This window comes from Heptranchias perlo, chromosome 10 (genome assembly GCF_035084215.1).
Source record: "Heptranchias perlo isolate sHepPer1 chromosome 10, sHepPer1.hap1, whole genome shotgun sequence".
Classification (NCBI taxonomy): domain Eukaryota; kingdom Metazoa; phylum Chordata; class Chondrichthyes; order Hexanchiformes; family Hexanchidae; genus Heptranchias; species Heptranchias perlo.
Window position 1 is genome coordinate 37,024,725 of NC_090334.1, and position 12,759 is coordinate 37,037,483.

At 41.6% G+C, this 12,759-nt stretch overlaps 1 protein-coding gene across 8 annotated transcripts in view; it reads left to right on the forward strand.

The window, feature by feature from the left end:
• Nucleotides 1-12,759, forward strand: part of ralgapa1 (Ral GTPase activating protein catalytic subunit alpha 1) — a 227,405-nt gene that overhangs the window by 59,385 nt on the left and 155,261 nt on the right. For 7 of the 8 annotated variants that reach the window (XM_067991491.1, XM_067991483.1, XM_067991488.1 and 4 more), the window contains 3 exons: nt 1,454-3,085; nt 3,897-4,021; nt 5,721-5,937. In XM_067991491.1, the coding sequence (XP_067847592.1) occupies nt 1,454-3,085; nt 3,897-4,021; nt 5,721-5,937 (1,974 nt within the window). The remainder of the gene's footprint in view (nt 1-1,453; nt 3,086-3,896; nt 4,022-5,720; nt 5,938-12,759) is intronic. The other variant, XM_067991490.1, reaches the window with a different exon arrangement.

Consider the following 12,759-nt stretch of genomic DNA (forward strand, 5'->3'; position numbering starts at 1 on the left):
ACAAAAATTGGGATATAATGCAATTAAACTCCCCCTTTTTAGTGAATTTTAAATGAGATCCTAGCTCAGGCATGTTCACAGAATTGTCTTCTGCAGTTGTATGTCTAGTTTACTTTTGTGTGTCCTAGTTTTTGTCTTTTTGTGAAAGCACTTTTTCATTACTACTACTCTTTGCTTTTATTCCCTCTTTTCTCTTCATTTTTTTTGATTTTTTTTTAAAGCCATCGGAAGCCGATCCATTGGTGATTGTGTTTGTCCATCGGCCTCTATGCGCAATGCTAAAAGTGCACCTGTTCTGCTCCATACTTCTTCCAATCCTTACCTGCCTGACCTTGTCCTCAACCCCTTTTTTGATGATCTTCCAGGTAGTTCCAGCTCTGCTTACTTCCTGTGCCTATTTACCATTTGTCTTGTTGCTTGCTTGGCTGTTCTAACTGCATAACAATTATCGGGACTTGTAAAACGGAAGAATGAAAAAGCTTAGTTTGTTGCTAAGTTAATTAGTGCTAGAAATTGGGAAACAAATTACAGGATAAATAATGAGTCTGTTTTCTGCTACAAATGTCACTTGCATAATTAGTCAGCCTTTTTTTTAACTGCATTAATGCTTTTGCTATCTATTTACTTGAGTGTTTGCATACTGCAAGCATTATAAAATTTTTAAAAAACCTGCAAATGCTAGAATTCTGAAACAAAAACAGAAAAGGTTGCAAATACATAGGTCAGCGAGTATCTATGGAGAAAATAATATTTCAGTCAGGGCCCTTCAGAACTGACCTGAAAGGTAAACAAGTATTTTAACAGAATTAGAAAAAAATGCACGCGCACACACGCACACTTTATATATCCCCTTTTTTTTCTAATTATATTAATATATAAATATTAACTTTAGTAAACACTGCACAGGTGGTATGTAATTTTAACAAAGCTAAGTCATGTTAAGAAATCACAGGTTATGGAGGTTGCAGAAGAAATGTAAAGTAAACATGATTCATATTCATTATGTGAAATAGTTTGATTTTTGTGCTTATGTTTCCTTATTTGTCAGAAGTTTCCTGTAAATAATGAAGATTCCCTCTTTCAAGCAAATGAAGCAAATCTTGCATGTTAATACAATGCTTTTCCATTTAGCCAAACCATTCTGAAGATGGCAAGATGATTCTATTAACTGGAAATCCACAATCATGAGTTTTGAATTGTAGTTCAAAAGATTGACAATTGGATATATGGGATAGCATTTTACATTGTTATACAAATAGTACAGTAAATGATTGACAGTGGTCAGAATTGATATACTGATCTTTGTGCCATTCATCTTTCCACTCATTAAGCTTGATATATTTTGTGCTGAGATGGCTTATACAGATGCAAGGGATGGCTGGTAATAATGTTTGTTTTGTTGGAAATTCCAATCTCTTCAAATTATAACCATTAATTGTGGTTTATTTTCAAGATCTTGATGATGCCCAAATTTTGGCCCGGCCTACTCGAATAAGGCATTATTCTCAGAGTGAAGAAAATACCTCTGAAGTATTTAGCACTGTACGTGAAGAGCAGCCAATGCCACGAAGCAGCAGCACGTCTGATATAATGGAACCATTCATAGCAGAAAGAGCTAAAGGTGCAGTTCCTGTCATTGACAGCTCATCAGTTCCTTCAAGTTTGCAAAGTTCTGCTGAGGTGTTCTCATTATCTAGGTCCATTGAAAGTCACTTTACAGATACACACAGTACAGAATGCTCTCTGGAAGTTGGTGATAGTATTTATGATCATCTTTGTCATCTTGTAGGGGATGTAGAAACAGTAGCATCCTATTATGAGTACAGTCAGCACACAATAGATGACTGTGAGGCAGACTTACTGTCCTCCATACGGAAGTATTTTAATGAGACTAATCAAGAAGCTGAGCACACCAAACCGAAATTGGGAAAGGACCAAAGTAGCATTCCCTTAAATGAAAATATTGAGTTGATGACAGGTGAGACGGAGCTGGACTGTGTGGGGCTGGTAAGAATGTACCATGCTGGTAGCCAGGATATAATTTTGGGCGGGAGCACTAAAGCACAGGTAAAAATACAGGACTTGGAAAATGCTGGAAACACTGTTCCATGTCCCGAAGAAGATTATTTGAGTATTACTACATTTTCTGCTGGAGAAAAGCAGTTACCAGAGACTAATATGCAACAGCATAATTGCAAACAACTTGAAAGCTTTGAACAGGGAATTTCATCAGAGATGGAGTCAGAAAATCCAGATTTCAAACAGAGGAAAAAAGTCTTTACTCGCCAGATGGCAACTGAGGTAGACCATGGAAAAGTGGTAGTATCAACGGATCAGCATAGATCCATGCAGACTTTCAACAAAGTAATAGTTCAAAGTAAAAGGAAACCGCTAGCTGATGCCTCTTGTCAAACTTCTACGGTCACAGAACTTAGCAATAAGATAACTGACGCACATAGCATGTATTCAAATAAGATTCCACTCAATGCTGCAATTACTGACCCACTTAAAGCTTTAAGTGCACAAAAATCTTCAGCTAACCGAGAAATCACTGATGCAGCAACACAAGAGATGCAGTACTTAAGCATAGCAAATAAGAAAAAGAATAGCAGTGTGCATGTTAGTTTTAGGCCATCTACTGAGTCTGTACAGTTCCACAGCCCATTGGACAGTAAGGAAGCTCACTGGAAGTTGAGACTTCGAAGACTTAGTGGTTTCAGCAGTAGCTCATCTGCACCAACTGATTCAGTGAAACCTGGTGTCTATAGACCTTTGGACACTAGAGTTTCTCATAATGAATATAAGAACCGGAAGTCAACATTGATTACTGCTGCAAGTGCCCCAGTGTTGAAGGGAAGTACAGGTGGTAGTCAGGTGGCTGGTCATGGAACACTTAGGTCCTGTAGCTTACCGGAATCAGTGCAGCAACAGAGTTCCCTAGGTGGTGTTTACAGAACTGTTGTACACGCTTTTTCAAAGTCGAAGGCAAATGTTTCCCCACAGAGACAGAGAAAAGTACCAGCAGAGGCTCCACTGAGGGATCTGTACAGTCATGTTTTGGGATATTTTGGAAGGAAAGTTGCAGGTGAGCACTAACAGTGTGCAGCGCACAAAGGAGCACCTGTTTGGCTTGATGCAACTGAAAAGCTTTAAGCAATCAAATAGCTTGGGGATGATCACTGCTTTTATTGGTTTTGCATGCGCTTTTGATTAGCTGATATGTCCTGGCAAACATTTTATTTTTCCCCCCACAAAAATCATACTAATGTCTCCCTTTTTTGTGTGCGGGTTTTCAGTTGTTAATCTTTGACAGTAAATTTATTTGTTGGTGGTTATGGTAGCATGATGAATTGAATCTGTTAATGCACTTTACATTGTTTGAAATGTTTTCAGCACTAGGGGGCAGACTTGGCCAGTATAGTACACAAAGTCTTGAGTGTTAGATTGAGAAATTACTTACATTTGTAAAAGTGTATCATCTTTTGACTTTCAGATGAAGGAAATAAACTTGTAAGATGAAACCATTTATATTAGAGGAGTTTTGAAGCACAGTTTTAGAAAAATAATTTTTGAGTTGAGAATTCACATTCACTATCTTGGGAAGGAAACTATGTTAACGATAGTTTAGGTTGTAATAAAATTCCTCTTCCATCAAAGATTAAAAATTGTTAACCTCTACTAATATCTTTTAATGTAAAATATGCTAATGCTAACTTGTGATTACCTCTAATTGCACACAGTAAGGATAGGACAGTTCATATCTTGGGGAACTGCATGATTTGGCAAGTAACCCTTGCAATGCTAAATTCCTTTTATTGCTTTAATTAGTAAATTATATGTTTTTGTATTAATTATGAAGTTGTGTTAGTGTTTTTAAATGCCTTATTTGCTTTCAGTCAATAAGGAGGACCCTAGTCAAAAACCTCGACCTTTCAGCACTGATATTGGAAATAGTAATCCCAACATCAGTGATCTCATGGATGAGTTTATTGCCGAAAGATTGCGAACTGGTACTTCACTGGTAAGTTGGTTTACTTTCTTGTATTATAATTGTATTTATAATGGCTACTAGTGGCAATTGTGTGTCTGTTCTGTACTCTTCCCACATTGCTGTTTCCTGCAGCCATGCACCAGGAAAGGAAAATAATCAGGCCAGCAGACTTTTCTGTAGGGTTACATTAAATGAACCTCTATCGTTAGCCATCAAGTTAGTCTATGCTTTTCTCAAAATTAACATCAATACGAAGGTCAGTGAAAATGAAGAATTTTGGTAAACTCCAGGGGTTTTTGTGGAAGGGATATTTTGTATGGTTTGCTGGACCCACCTGAGCAAGTATTCTGATAATACAACTAAAGTATTATACGCTAAGTAGATGTGCTAATAATGAGAGCATTAAAATGGAATCTACATTTATCAAGTAAGCAATCAAATCAGCCTGCATTTATTTGTTTGGTGCATCATTTTAGGAAACTAGTGGGATCTAGTTTATCATTGTGTTTTGTCAATTATTTTGGAAGTTCGTGGCTTCTTGTCCAAAGATAAGGAGTAGCAGAAAATAGAGGATGCTGTTGAATAGCAAAGGATTGCAGGCGGGATCCCAGCCCACCTTAAACAGGAAATGGTGCAAAGTTTGGGAGCAGAGTGAATAGAAATTAAAATTAACTTGGAGTGACCCAAATTGACACACTTTTGATTAATTCAAGTTTTGATTTGTCTACTATCAAAAAAAAATCTTACAAATCAGTGCACTGCCATTGTCCTACATTCTTGTTCTTGTTTTCTGCTTTGACAACAGATTATTATTACTATTACCAAACGTAACAAAGGCAGATTTGAAGTTTGAAAATTAAATTTTCCTCTCCACATATGAACACAATTACTATCCACCCACATGGGAAAATCATATAAGGACATATTGTCCCTTTTAAGAATTCTGTGCAAAAAGGTGACCTTGCCCACTGCGTTTTATACACTGTTGTTGTGGACCTTGACTTTTTGGTAATATCAAAAAAAACTCTTCATAAATACAATGCCGTTTTTAAAATTTCTCTCCTGGGCAGGTAGAACTATTTTAGGGCAGGTAGAACTATTTTAAATGAAATATTGAAATTGCTATTCCAAGATACTTTACATCTTTTTTTTTCTCCCTTCTCTGGACATATTCAGTTTTTCTGGGGTTAGTTCCATGGGCATCAGCAATTCTGCAGTACCTTGCTGAACTGGCTATTCTTCATCGTATGAGCCTAGGTAATGAGCACCTGTAGCATCACAACCAGGATTAGCTAATTCAGAGATTGAATCTTCTGGTTTTATGGATTAACACTACACTGGGTAGTACCTTTACCCACTAAGCCAATGGGTTTGTTTCATTTTTAAAAATCCAGATTGAGATTTTTTTTCACTGCAGATCCATATTTAAACTTCATGCAAAACTAACTTATTTTGTTAGAAACTGATTTCGTACTATGCATTGCTTTTACGAATATATTTAAGAGCATTTCTGCAGCAATGCTGTCTTGAGGACTTGTGATTCGAGTTTGATCAGGAAGCCATGTAGTTGGTTGATAACCAGCTGGTCTGAAGGTGGAAAATGTTGCATCTAAGGATTAAAGTATTAAATAGATTATTTAATTAGATTCAATTCCACCCTTAACTGGACCATAATTAATCCATTCAAGCTACATAAATTTGGTATGATTAATTTTATTTTTCATACTAGAATGTTTTGAGGAGAGGAAGCAGTCCTGGTAGCTTAGAAGTGCCAAAAGACCTTCCTGATTTGTTGAACAGACAGAATCAGACGCGACCTGTAGATGACCCAGGCGTCCCATCAGAATGGACTTCTCCAGCCAGTGCTGGAAGCAGTGACCTCATTAGTTCTGACAGCCATTCGGATTCTTTCAATGCTTTTCAATATGATGGGCGAAAATTTGAGAGTAAGTATGTTCTCGTTCTGGTATTTTCTGTTCAAGTTTTGATGTGTGTTCATTTATTGATATTCCGAAGGCTGCATGACCCTGCTGTGTTTCTGAAATAATTTTGGAAATAATGCTTTTCAAAATAAATAGCTACAACTTTGGATTGATTTGATTTGAGATGGTGAGAATGTCCTTTCACCTCTGGGAATAGTGTCCAAATTTAGCCCAGATTGATGGATTAAGGATCTTCTCTTTCACTCAGCTATTTACCGTACTTTCATAATTTTTTGTGGCAAATCATATAGTATGGAAAATTTATAATGTGAAACAAGTGGAACGTTTATACATCTGGGACATTTATTGAACTCTGAGCTGCCAGCTCATTCAAAGAGGTCAGAAGGATGTGAAAACATTTATAATAGTTCACAATTCTCTACCCCAGAGAGCTGTGGATGCTCAGTCGGTGAGTGTATTCAAGACTGACATCGATAGATATTTGGACTCTAAGGGAATCAAGGGATATAGGGATCGGGCAGGAAAGTGGAATTAAGGTCAAAGATCAGCCATGATCTTATTGAATGGCGGAGCAGGCTGTATTTCTTATGCTCTTACGAGGGAATGCTCTTCTGAAATTGCATGAATTATTGAGACAGAATAGAAGGGACTTCACTGTGTTTTGCCCTGTTATAGCTGACCTGCCAATGCTTGATGTTGACTTTCCATGTCAAAAGTGAGAGAAAAAATATTCTATTCTTGCTCATCTAAGCATTCGCTGCACACTATAGGAGTTAAACCAAGCTTAATTGAATCTGGCGAAACCAGGTGCTTAGTACTCATAAAAATGTCATTCTGATGTAAATGGGTAGTACTGCACATAGCTCCCTACTTCCGTGTCCCATAAAACTGCAGGACCTGTGCTATTGCACCAGTCACCAGTTTGTTTTTCCCGAGCTAAAAAGGTTGCATTCTGTGTACCTCGGGGTATGCTTCTTGAATTGGGACAAAGCCTTCAATCTTTCCACAGTAGTAGGTCAAATTAGATAACTTGTTGTTTTTCACAGTCAGCAAATGTATTTTGTTCTCAAGGTGGCCGGTCCTTCGTTTCATCTTTTTTTTCAGGATTCAATTAACCATTCTGCACTGGCTGAATCTCGAGAATAAATGTCAACAAAAAAATAGTGCTGTGGGTAATGTGAAACACAAACCAGTAAAACAAAAGGAAAATAAAATGGAGTCAATGCTGCTGAAGCAAGCGCAAGGCTGCATCAACCATTGATCAACCGCAGCCACATAAGAGAACCAAAAAAGCAGGTTAAAAACCAATATGAGCACAACACAAATCTTGAGGTTGAGGCACCAAATTGGAATTTAACAATTAGCATACAGTGTGTAACCCCCTGCTTGGTTGTTATCGTTCAGTTCATCTGCACTGACCCATGGAATGAACAGCTTGCATCAGGATGAATTTAATGTATCTCCACAGTTGGGACAATGTGTTGCCACCAACTTCTGCCAAAGACTTCACATACTGTGCAAAATGCAATAGCCCATTCCCCATCACTGGCATGAAATGGTTGTCACCAAGATAGCATCATTACCTGTCATTTGCTTTCGAGTCTCTGAACACACCTCCAAAACTGTGTCCCACATTATGGTGGACAAAATTTAGAACCAAGAGAAGTGGATGAAATACTGCCACTTTGAATCTGGAGTTACTGAGTTTAATGTGTTGGCCACTCCCAGTTGTTGATTGCCAAGCACTCAGTAGCAGCACTTAATACCTGAGAATCACCAGTGCGAATTGGGGTGAAACCTGAGCAACCTGCATTGAGTGTTTGGTTATACTATTTGAAACTGGTAATTCACCAGTGCTGAGTATCATATAAGCCAATGGCAAAATACAAAAAGGCAAGGAGAAAACATTCAATGCAGTGTCTCACTTGCGAGGGGGGTACCCAATAAGGAGATTGTGGACGCACCCAGAATGGTATCAAAGCTTCATCAGTACTGAGTACACATCCCTGGAGATTGTCCAGATGGATGGCTAAACCAAATGTAAATATGCAACCCCCCCACCCAAGAGGGCCACCAGGGAATGTGTCCATAAACAAACCTGGTTTGGTAACTCCAAAACAATTCACAACCTGCTTCTCTATGCCTGGCCCTCAGTTTTTACAGATCCTGAACAAATTCCAGGCACGTGTGACTACCTCTAAGAGCAGATAGATTCCTGGTGCAGTCTTCCCCACAAGAATGCAGGAGTGCTTTGCTTGAAGCTTTTGATTCTCTCAATTAGATTTCCAAAAACTTCTCTGTGTATTGTATGGAAGGTAATTGCAAAAAATTACATCATATGGGATTATAGGACAGATGTAGAGAGACTAGAGAACCTGGGATTGTTCTTAGAACAGTGAAGGTTAAGGGGAGATTTAATGAGGGTTTCAAAATTATATGGGGTTTTGATAGTTTCTCCCTCTTTACCCTGTTTCCACTGGCAGGAGAGTCAGTAACCAAAGGACACAGGTTTAAGGTTGGCAAAAGAAACACAGGAGAGATGAGATTTTTTTTAAGCAGCGAGTTATGATCTGGATTGCTCTGCCTGAAAGGTGTAGTCCAGCAATTTTATTTTAATTTCACATGCTTTCGGAGGCTTCCTCCTTCCTCAGGTGAATTTTGTGGAAATGAAATCCTCGAAATGAAATCGCATTTATAAATCACAGAACAATGCTTGGTGATTACAGACTGTCTTTTCAACTGCCCGTTGCCAAGGCAAAATCAGTGTGCATACAGACAGCTGTTACCTACAAGGTCTCCGAATATACAAAAAAACACAGAGATAGAGAGGTAGAAACATAGAAAAGACAGCAACTGACCCTTTATATTAAAAACAGATAACATTTGTTCGCTGGTGAGGTAATGTGTAGCGTGACATGAACCCAAGATCCCGGTTGAGGCCGTCCTCATGGGTGCGGAACTTGGCTATCAATTTCTGCTCAACGATTTTGCGTTGTCGTGTGTCTCGAAGGCTGCTTACCCGAAGGTCGGTGGCTGAATGTCCTTGACTGCTGAAGTGTTCCCCGACTGGGAGGGAACCCTCCTGTTTGGCGATTGTTGCGCGGTGTCCGTTCATCCGTTGTCGCAGCGTCTGCATGGTCTCGCCAATGTACCATGCTCTGGGGCATCCTTTCCTGCAATGTATGAGGTAGACAACGTTGGCCGAGCCACAGGAGTATGAACCATGCACCTGGTGGGTGGTGTCCTCTCGTGTGATGGTGGTATCTGTGTCGGTGATCTGGCATGTCTTGCAGAGGTTACCGGGGCAGGGTTGTGTGGTGTCGTGGACGCTGTTCTCCTGAAAGCTACGTAATTTGCTGCGAGCGATGGTCTGTTTGAGGTTGGGTGGCTGTTTAAAGGCGAGTAGTGGAGGTGTGGGGATGGCCATAGCGAGGTGTTCATCGTCATTGATGACATGTTGAAGGCTGCGGAGAACATGGCGTAGTTTCTCCGCTCCGGGGAAGTACTGGACGACAAAGGGTACTCTGTTGGTTGTGTCCCGTGTTAGTCTCCTGAGGAGGTCTATGCGATTTTTCGCTGTGGCCCGTCGGAACTGTCGATCGATGAGTCGAGCGTCATATCCAGTTCTTACTAGGGCGTCTTTCAGCGTCTGTAGGTATCCATCGCGTTCCTCCTCGTCTGAGCAGACCCTGTGTATTCGCAGGGCCTGTCCATAGGGGATGGCCTCTTTGACGTGGTTAGGGTGCAGGCTGGAAAAGTGGAGCATCGTGAGGTTGTCCGTGGGCTTGCGGTAGAGTGAGGTGCTGAGGTGCCCGCCTTTGATGGAGATTCATGTGTCCAAGAAAGAAACTGATTCTGAGGAGTAGTCCATGGTGAGCTTGATGGTGGGATGGAACTTGTTGATGTTATCGTGTAGTCTCTTTAGTGATTCCTCGCCGTGGGTCCATAGAAAGAAAATGTCGTCGATGTATCTGGTGTATAGTATTGGTTGGAGGTCCTGTGCAGTGAAGAAGTCCTGCTCGAACTTGTGCATGAAAATGTTGGCGTATTGGGGTGCGAATTTGGTCCCCATGGCTGTTCTGTGTGTTTGGGTAAAGAACTGGTTATCGAAGGTGAAGACATTGTGATCCAGGATGAAGCGGATGAGTTGTAGGATGGCGTCTGGAGATTGGCTGTTGTTGGTGTTGAGTATTGATGCTGTCGCAGCGATGCCGTCATCGTGGGGGATACTGGTGTATAGTGCCGAGACGTCCATCGTGGTGAGAAGTGTTCCTGGTTCAACTGGTCCGTGGGTGCTGAGTTTTTGTAGGAAGTCTGTAGTGTCGCGACAGAAGCTGGGGGTTCCCTGTACGATGGGTTTCAGGATGCCCTCGATGTATCCAGAGAGGTTCTCACACAGGGTTCCGTTGCCTGATACGATAGGACGTCCGAGTGTGTTGGCTTTGTGTATCTTTGGGAGGCAGTAGAAGTCTCCCACGCGGGGAGTACGTGGGATGAGAGCGCGTAGGATGCTTTGAAGGTCTGGATCGAAGGTCTTGATCAGTTTGTTGAGCTGGTGGGTGTGTTCTTTGGTCGGATCTGCGGGTAACCGTCTGTAGTGTTCCTGGTTGTCCAGTTGTCGGTATGCTTCTTTGCAATAGTCCGTTCTGTTCTGTATGACGATGGCTCCTCCTTTGTCCGCTGGTTTGATGACGATGTTGCGGTTGGTCTTGAGAGCGTTGATGGCGTTGCGTTGTGCTCGGGTGACATTCTGGACTGTCCTCAGGAGACTAACACGGGACGCAACCAACAGAGTACCCTTTGTCGTCCAGTACTTCCCTGGAGCGGAGAAACTACGCCATGTTCTCCGCAGCCTTCAACATGTCATCAATGACGACGAACACCTCGCTATGGCCATCCCCACACCTCCACTACCCGCCTTTAAACAGCCACCCAACCTCAAACAGACCATCGTTCGCAGCAAATTACCTAGCTTTCAGGAGAACAGCGTCCACGACACCACACAACCCTGCCACGGTAACCTCTGCAAGACATGCCAGATCATCGACACAGATACCACCATCACACGAGAGGACACCACCCACCAGGTGCATGGTTCATACTCCTGTGACTCGGCCAACGTTGTCTACCTCATACGTTGCAGGAAAGGATGCCCCAGAGCATGGTACATTGGCGAGACCATGCAGACGCTGCGACAACGGATGAACGGACACCGCGCAACAATCGCCAGACAGGAGGGTTCCCTCCCAGTCGGGGAACACTTCAGCAGTCAAGGACATTTCAGCCACCGACCTTCGGGTAAGCGTACTCCAAGGCGGCCTTCGGGACACACGACAACGCAAAATCGTCGAGCAGAAATTGATAGCCAAGTTCCGCACCCATGAGGACGGCCTCAACCGGGATCTTGGGTTCATGTCACGCTACACGTTACCCCACCAGCGAACAAATGTTATCTGTTTTTAATATAAAGGGTCAGTTGCTGTCTTTTCTATGTTTCTATCTGTTTTTTTGTATATTCGGAGACCTTGTAGGTAACAGCTGTCTGTCTGCACACTGATTTTGCCTTGGCAACGGGCAGTTGAAAAGACAGTCTGTAATCACCAAGCATTGTTCTGTGATTTATAAATGCGATTTCATTTCGAGGATTTCATTTCCACAAAATTCACCTGAGGAAGGAGGAAGCCTCCGAAAGCTTGTGAATTTAAAATAAAATTGCTGGACTATAACTTGGTGTTGTGAAATTGTTTACAATTGTCAACCCCAGTCCATCACCGGCATCTCCACATCCTGCCTGAAAGGGTGATGGAAGCAGTTTCAGTAGTAACTTTCAAAAGGGAATTGGATAAATACTTGAAGTAGAAAGTATTTCTATGGGGCAAGAGCAAGGGGATGGGCCAATTGGATTGCTCTTTCAAAGAGCTGGTACAGGTACAATGGGCCAAATGGCCTCTGTCCATGCTCTATGATTCTATATTATGCTGAATTGGTCAGTGATTGAAATCTCAAAGGTTGCACTGACAAGTAGAAATAAATTTAAAAGAAAGACTTGCATTTATATAGTGCCTTTCACATCCCAAAGCGCTTTACAGTCAATGAAGTACTTTTTGAAGTGTAGTCACTGTTGTAACGTAGGAAACCCGGCAGTCAATTTGCGCACAGCAAGCTCTCTCAAACAGCAATGTGATAATGACCAGATCATCTGCTTTTGGTGGTGTTGAATGAGGGACAAGTATTGGCCAGGGCACAGGGGAGAACCCCTCTGCTCTTATTCGAAATAACGCCATGGGATCTTTTACACCCACCTGAGGGGGCAGATGGGGCCTTGGTTAAAGTCTCATCCGAAAGACGGCACCTCCGACAGTGCAGCACTCCCTCAATACTGCACTGGAATGTCAGCCTAGATTATGTGCTCAGGTCCCTGGAGTGGGACTTGAACCTACAACCTTCTGTCTGAGGTGAGAGTGCTACCAAAACTGAGCCACAGCTGACATCGTGGGCATTGTCACAAATGAAGTTCAGCAGGCTCCATGTTGGGACCATTGCTGTTAATATTAATGAATCATTTGACTGAACCAATTTTAAGTATGCAGATAACACAAAAATGTGCATGAAGTAAGTAGACCAAATTAGTAGATTAAGGGTTCCTTTGGGGAATGGGCCTGTATGTGGCATATGTTCTTCGATGTGTTAAGTATAGTGTTTTGCATTTAGGGTGAGGAAACTCCAGATGTGTTTATACAATGTGAATGAGAGACTATGGAGTAATTGACCACTCACTAAAAGTGCACAACTAGTGTTAAGTGGCTATCGGGAAGGCAGATGTGG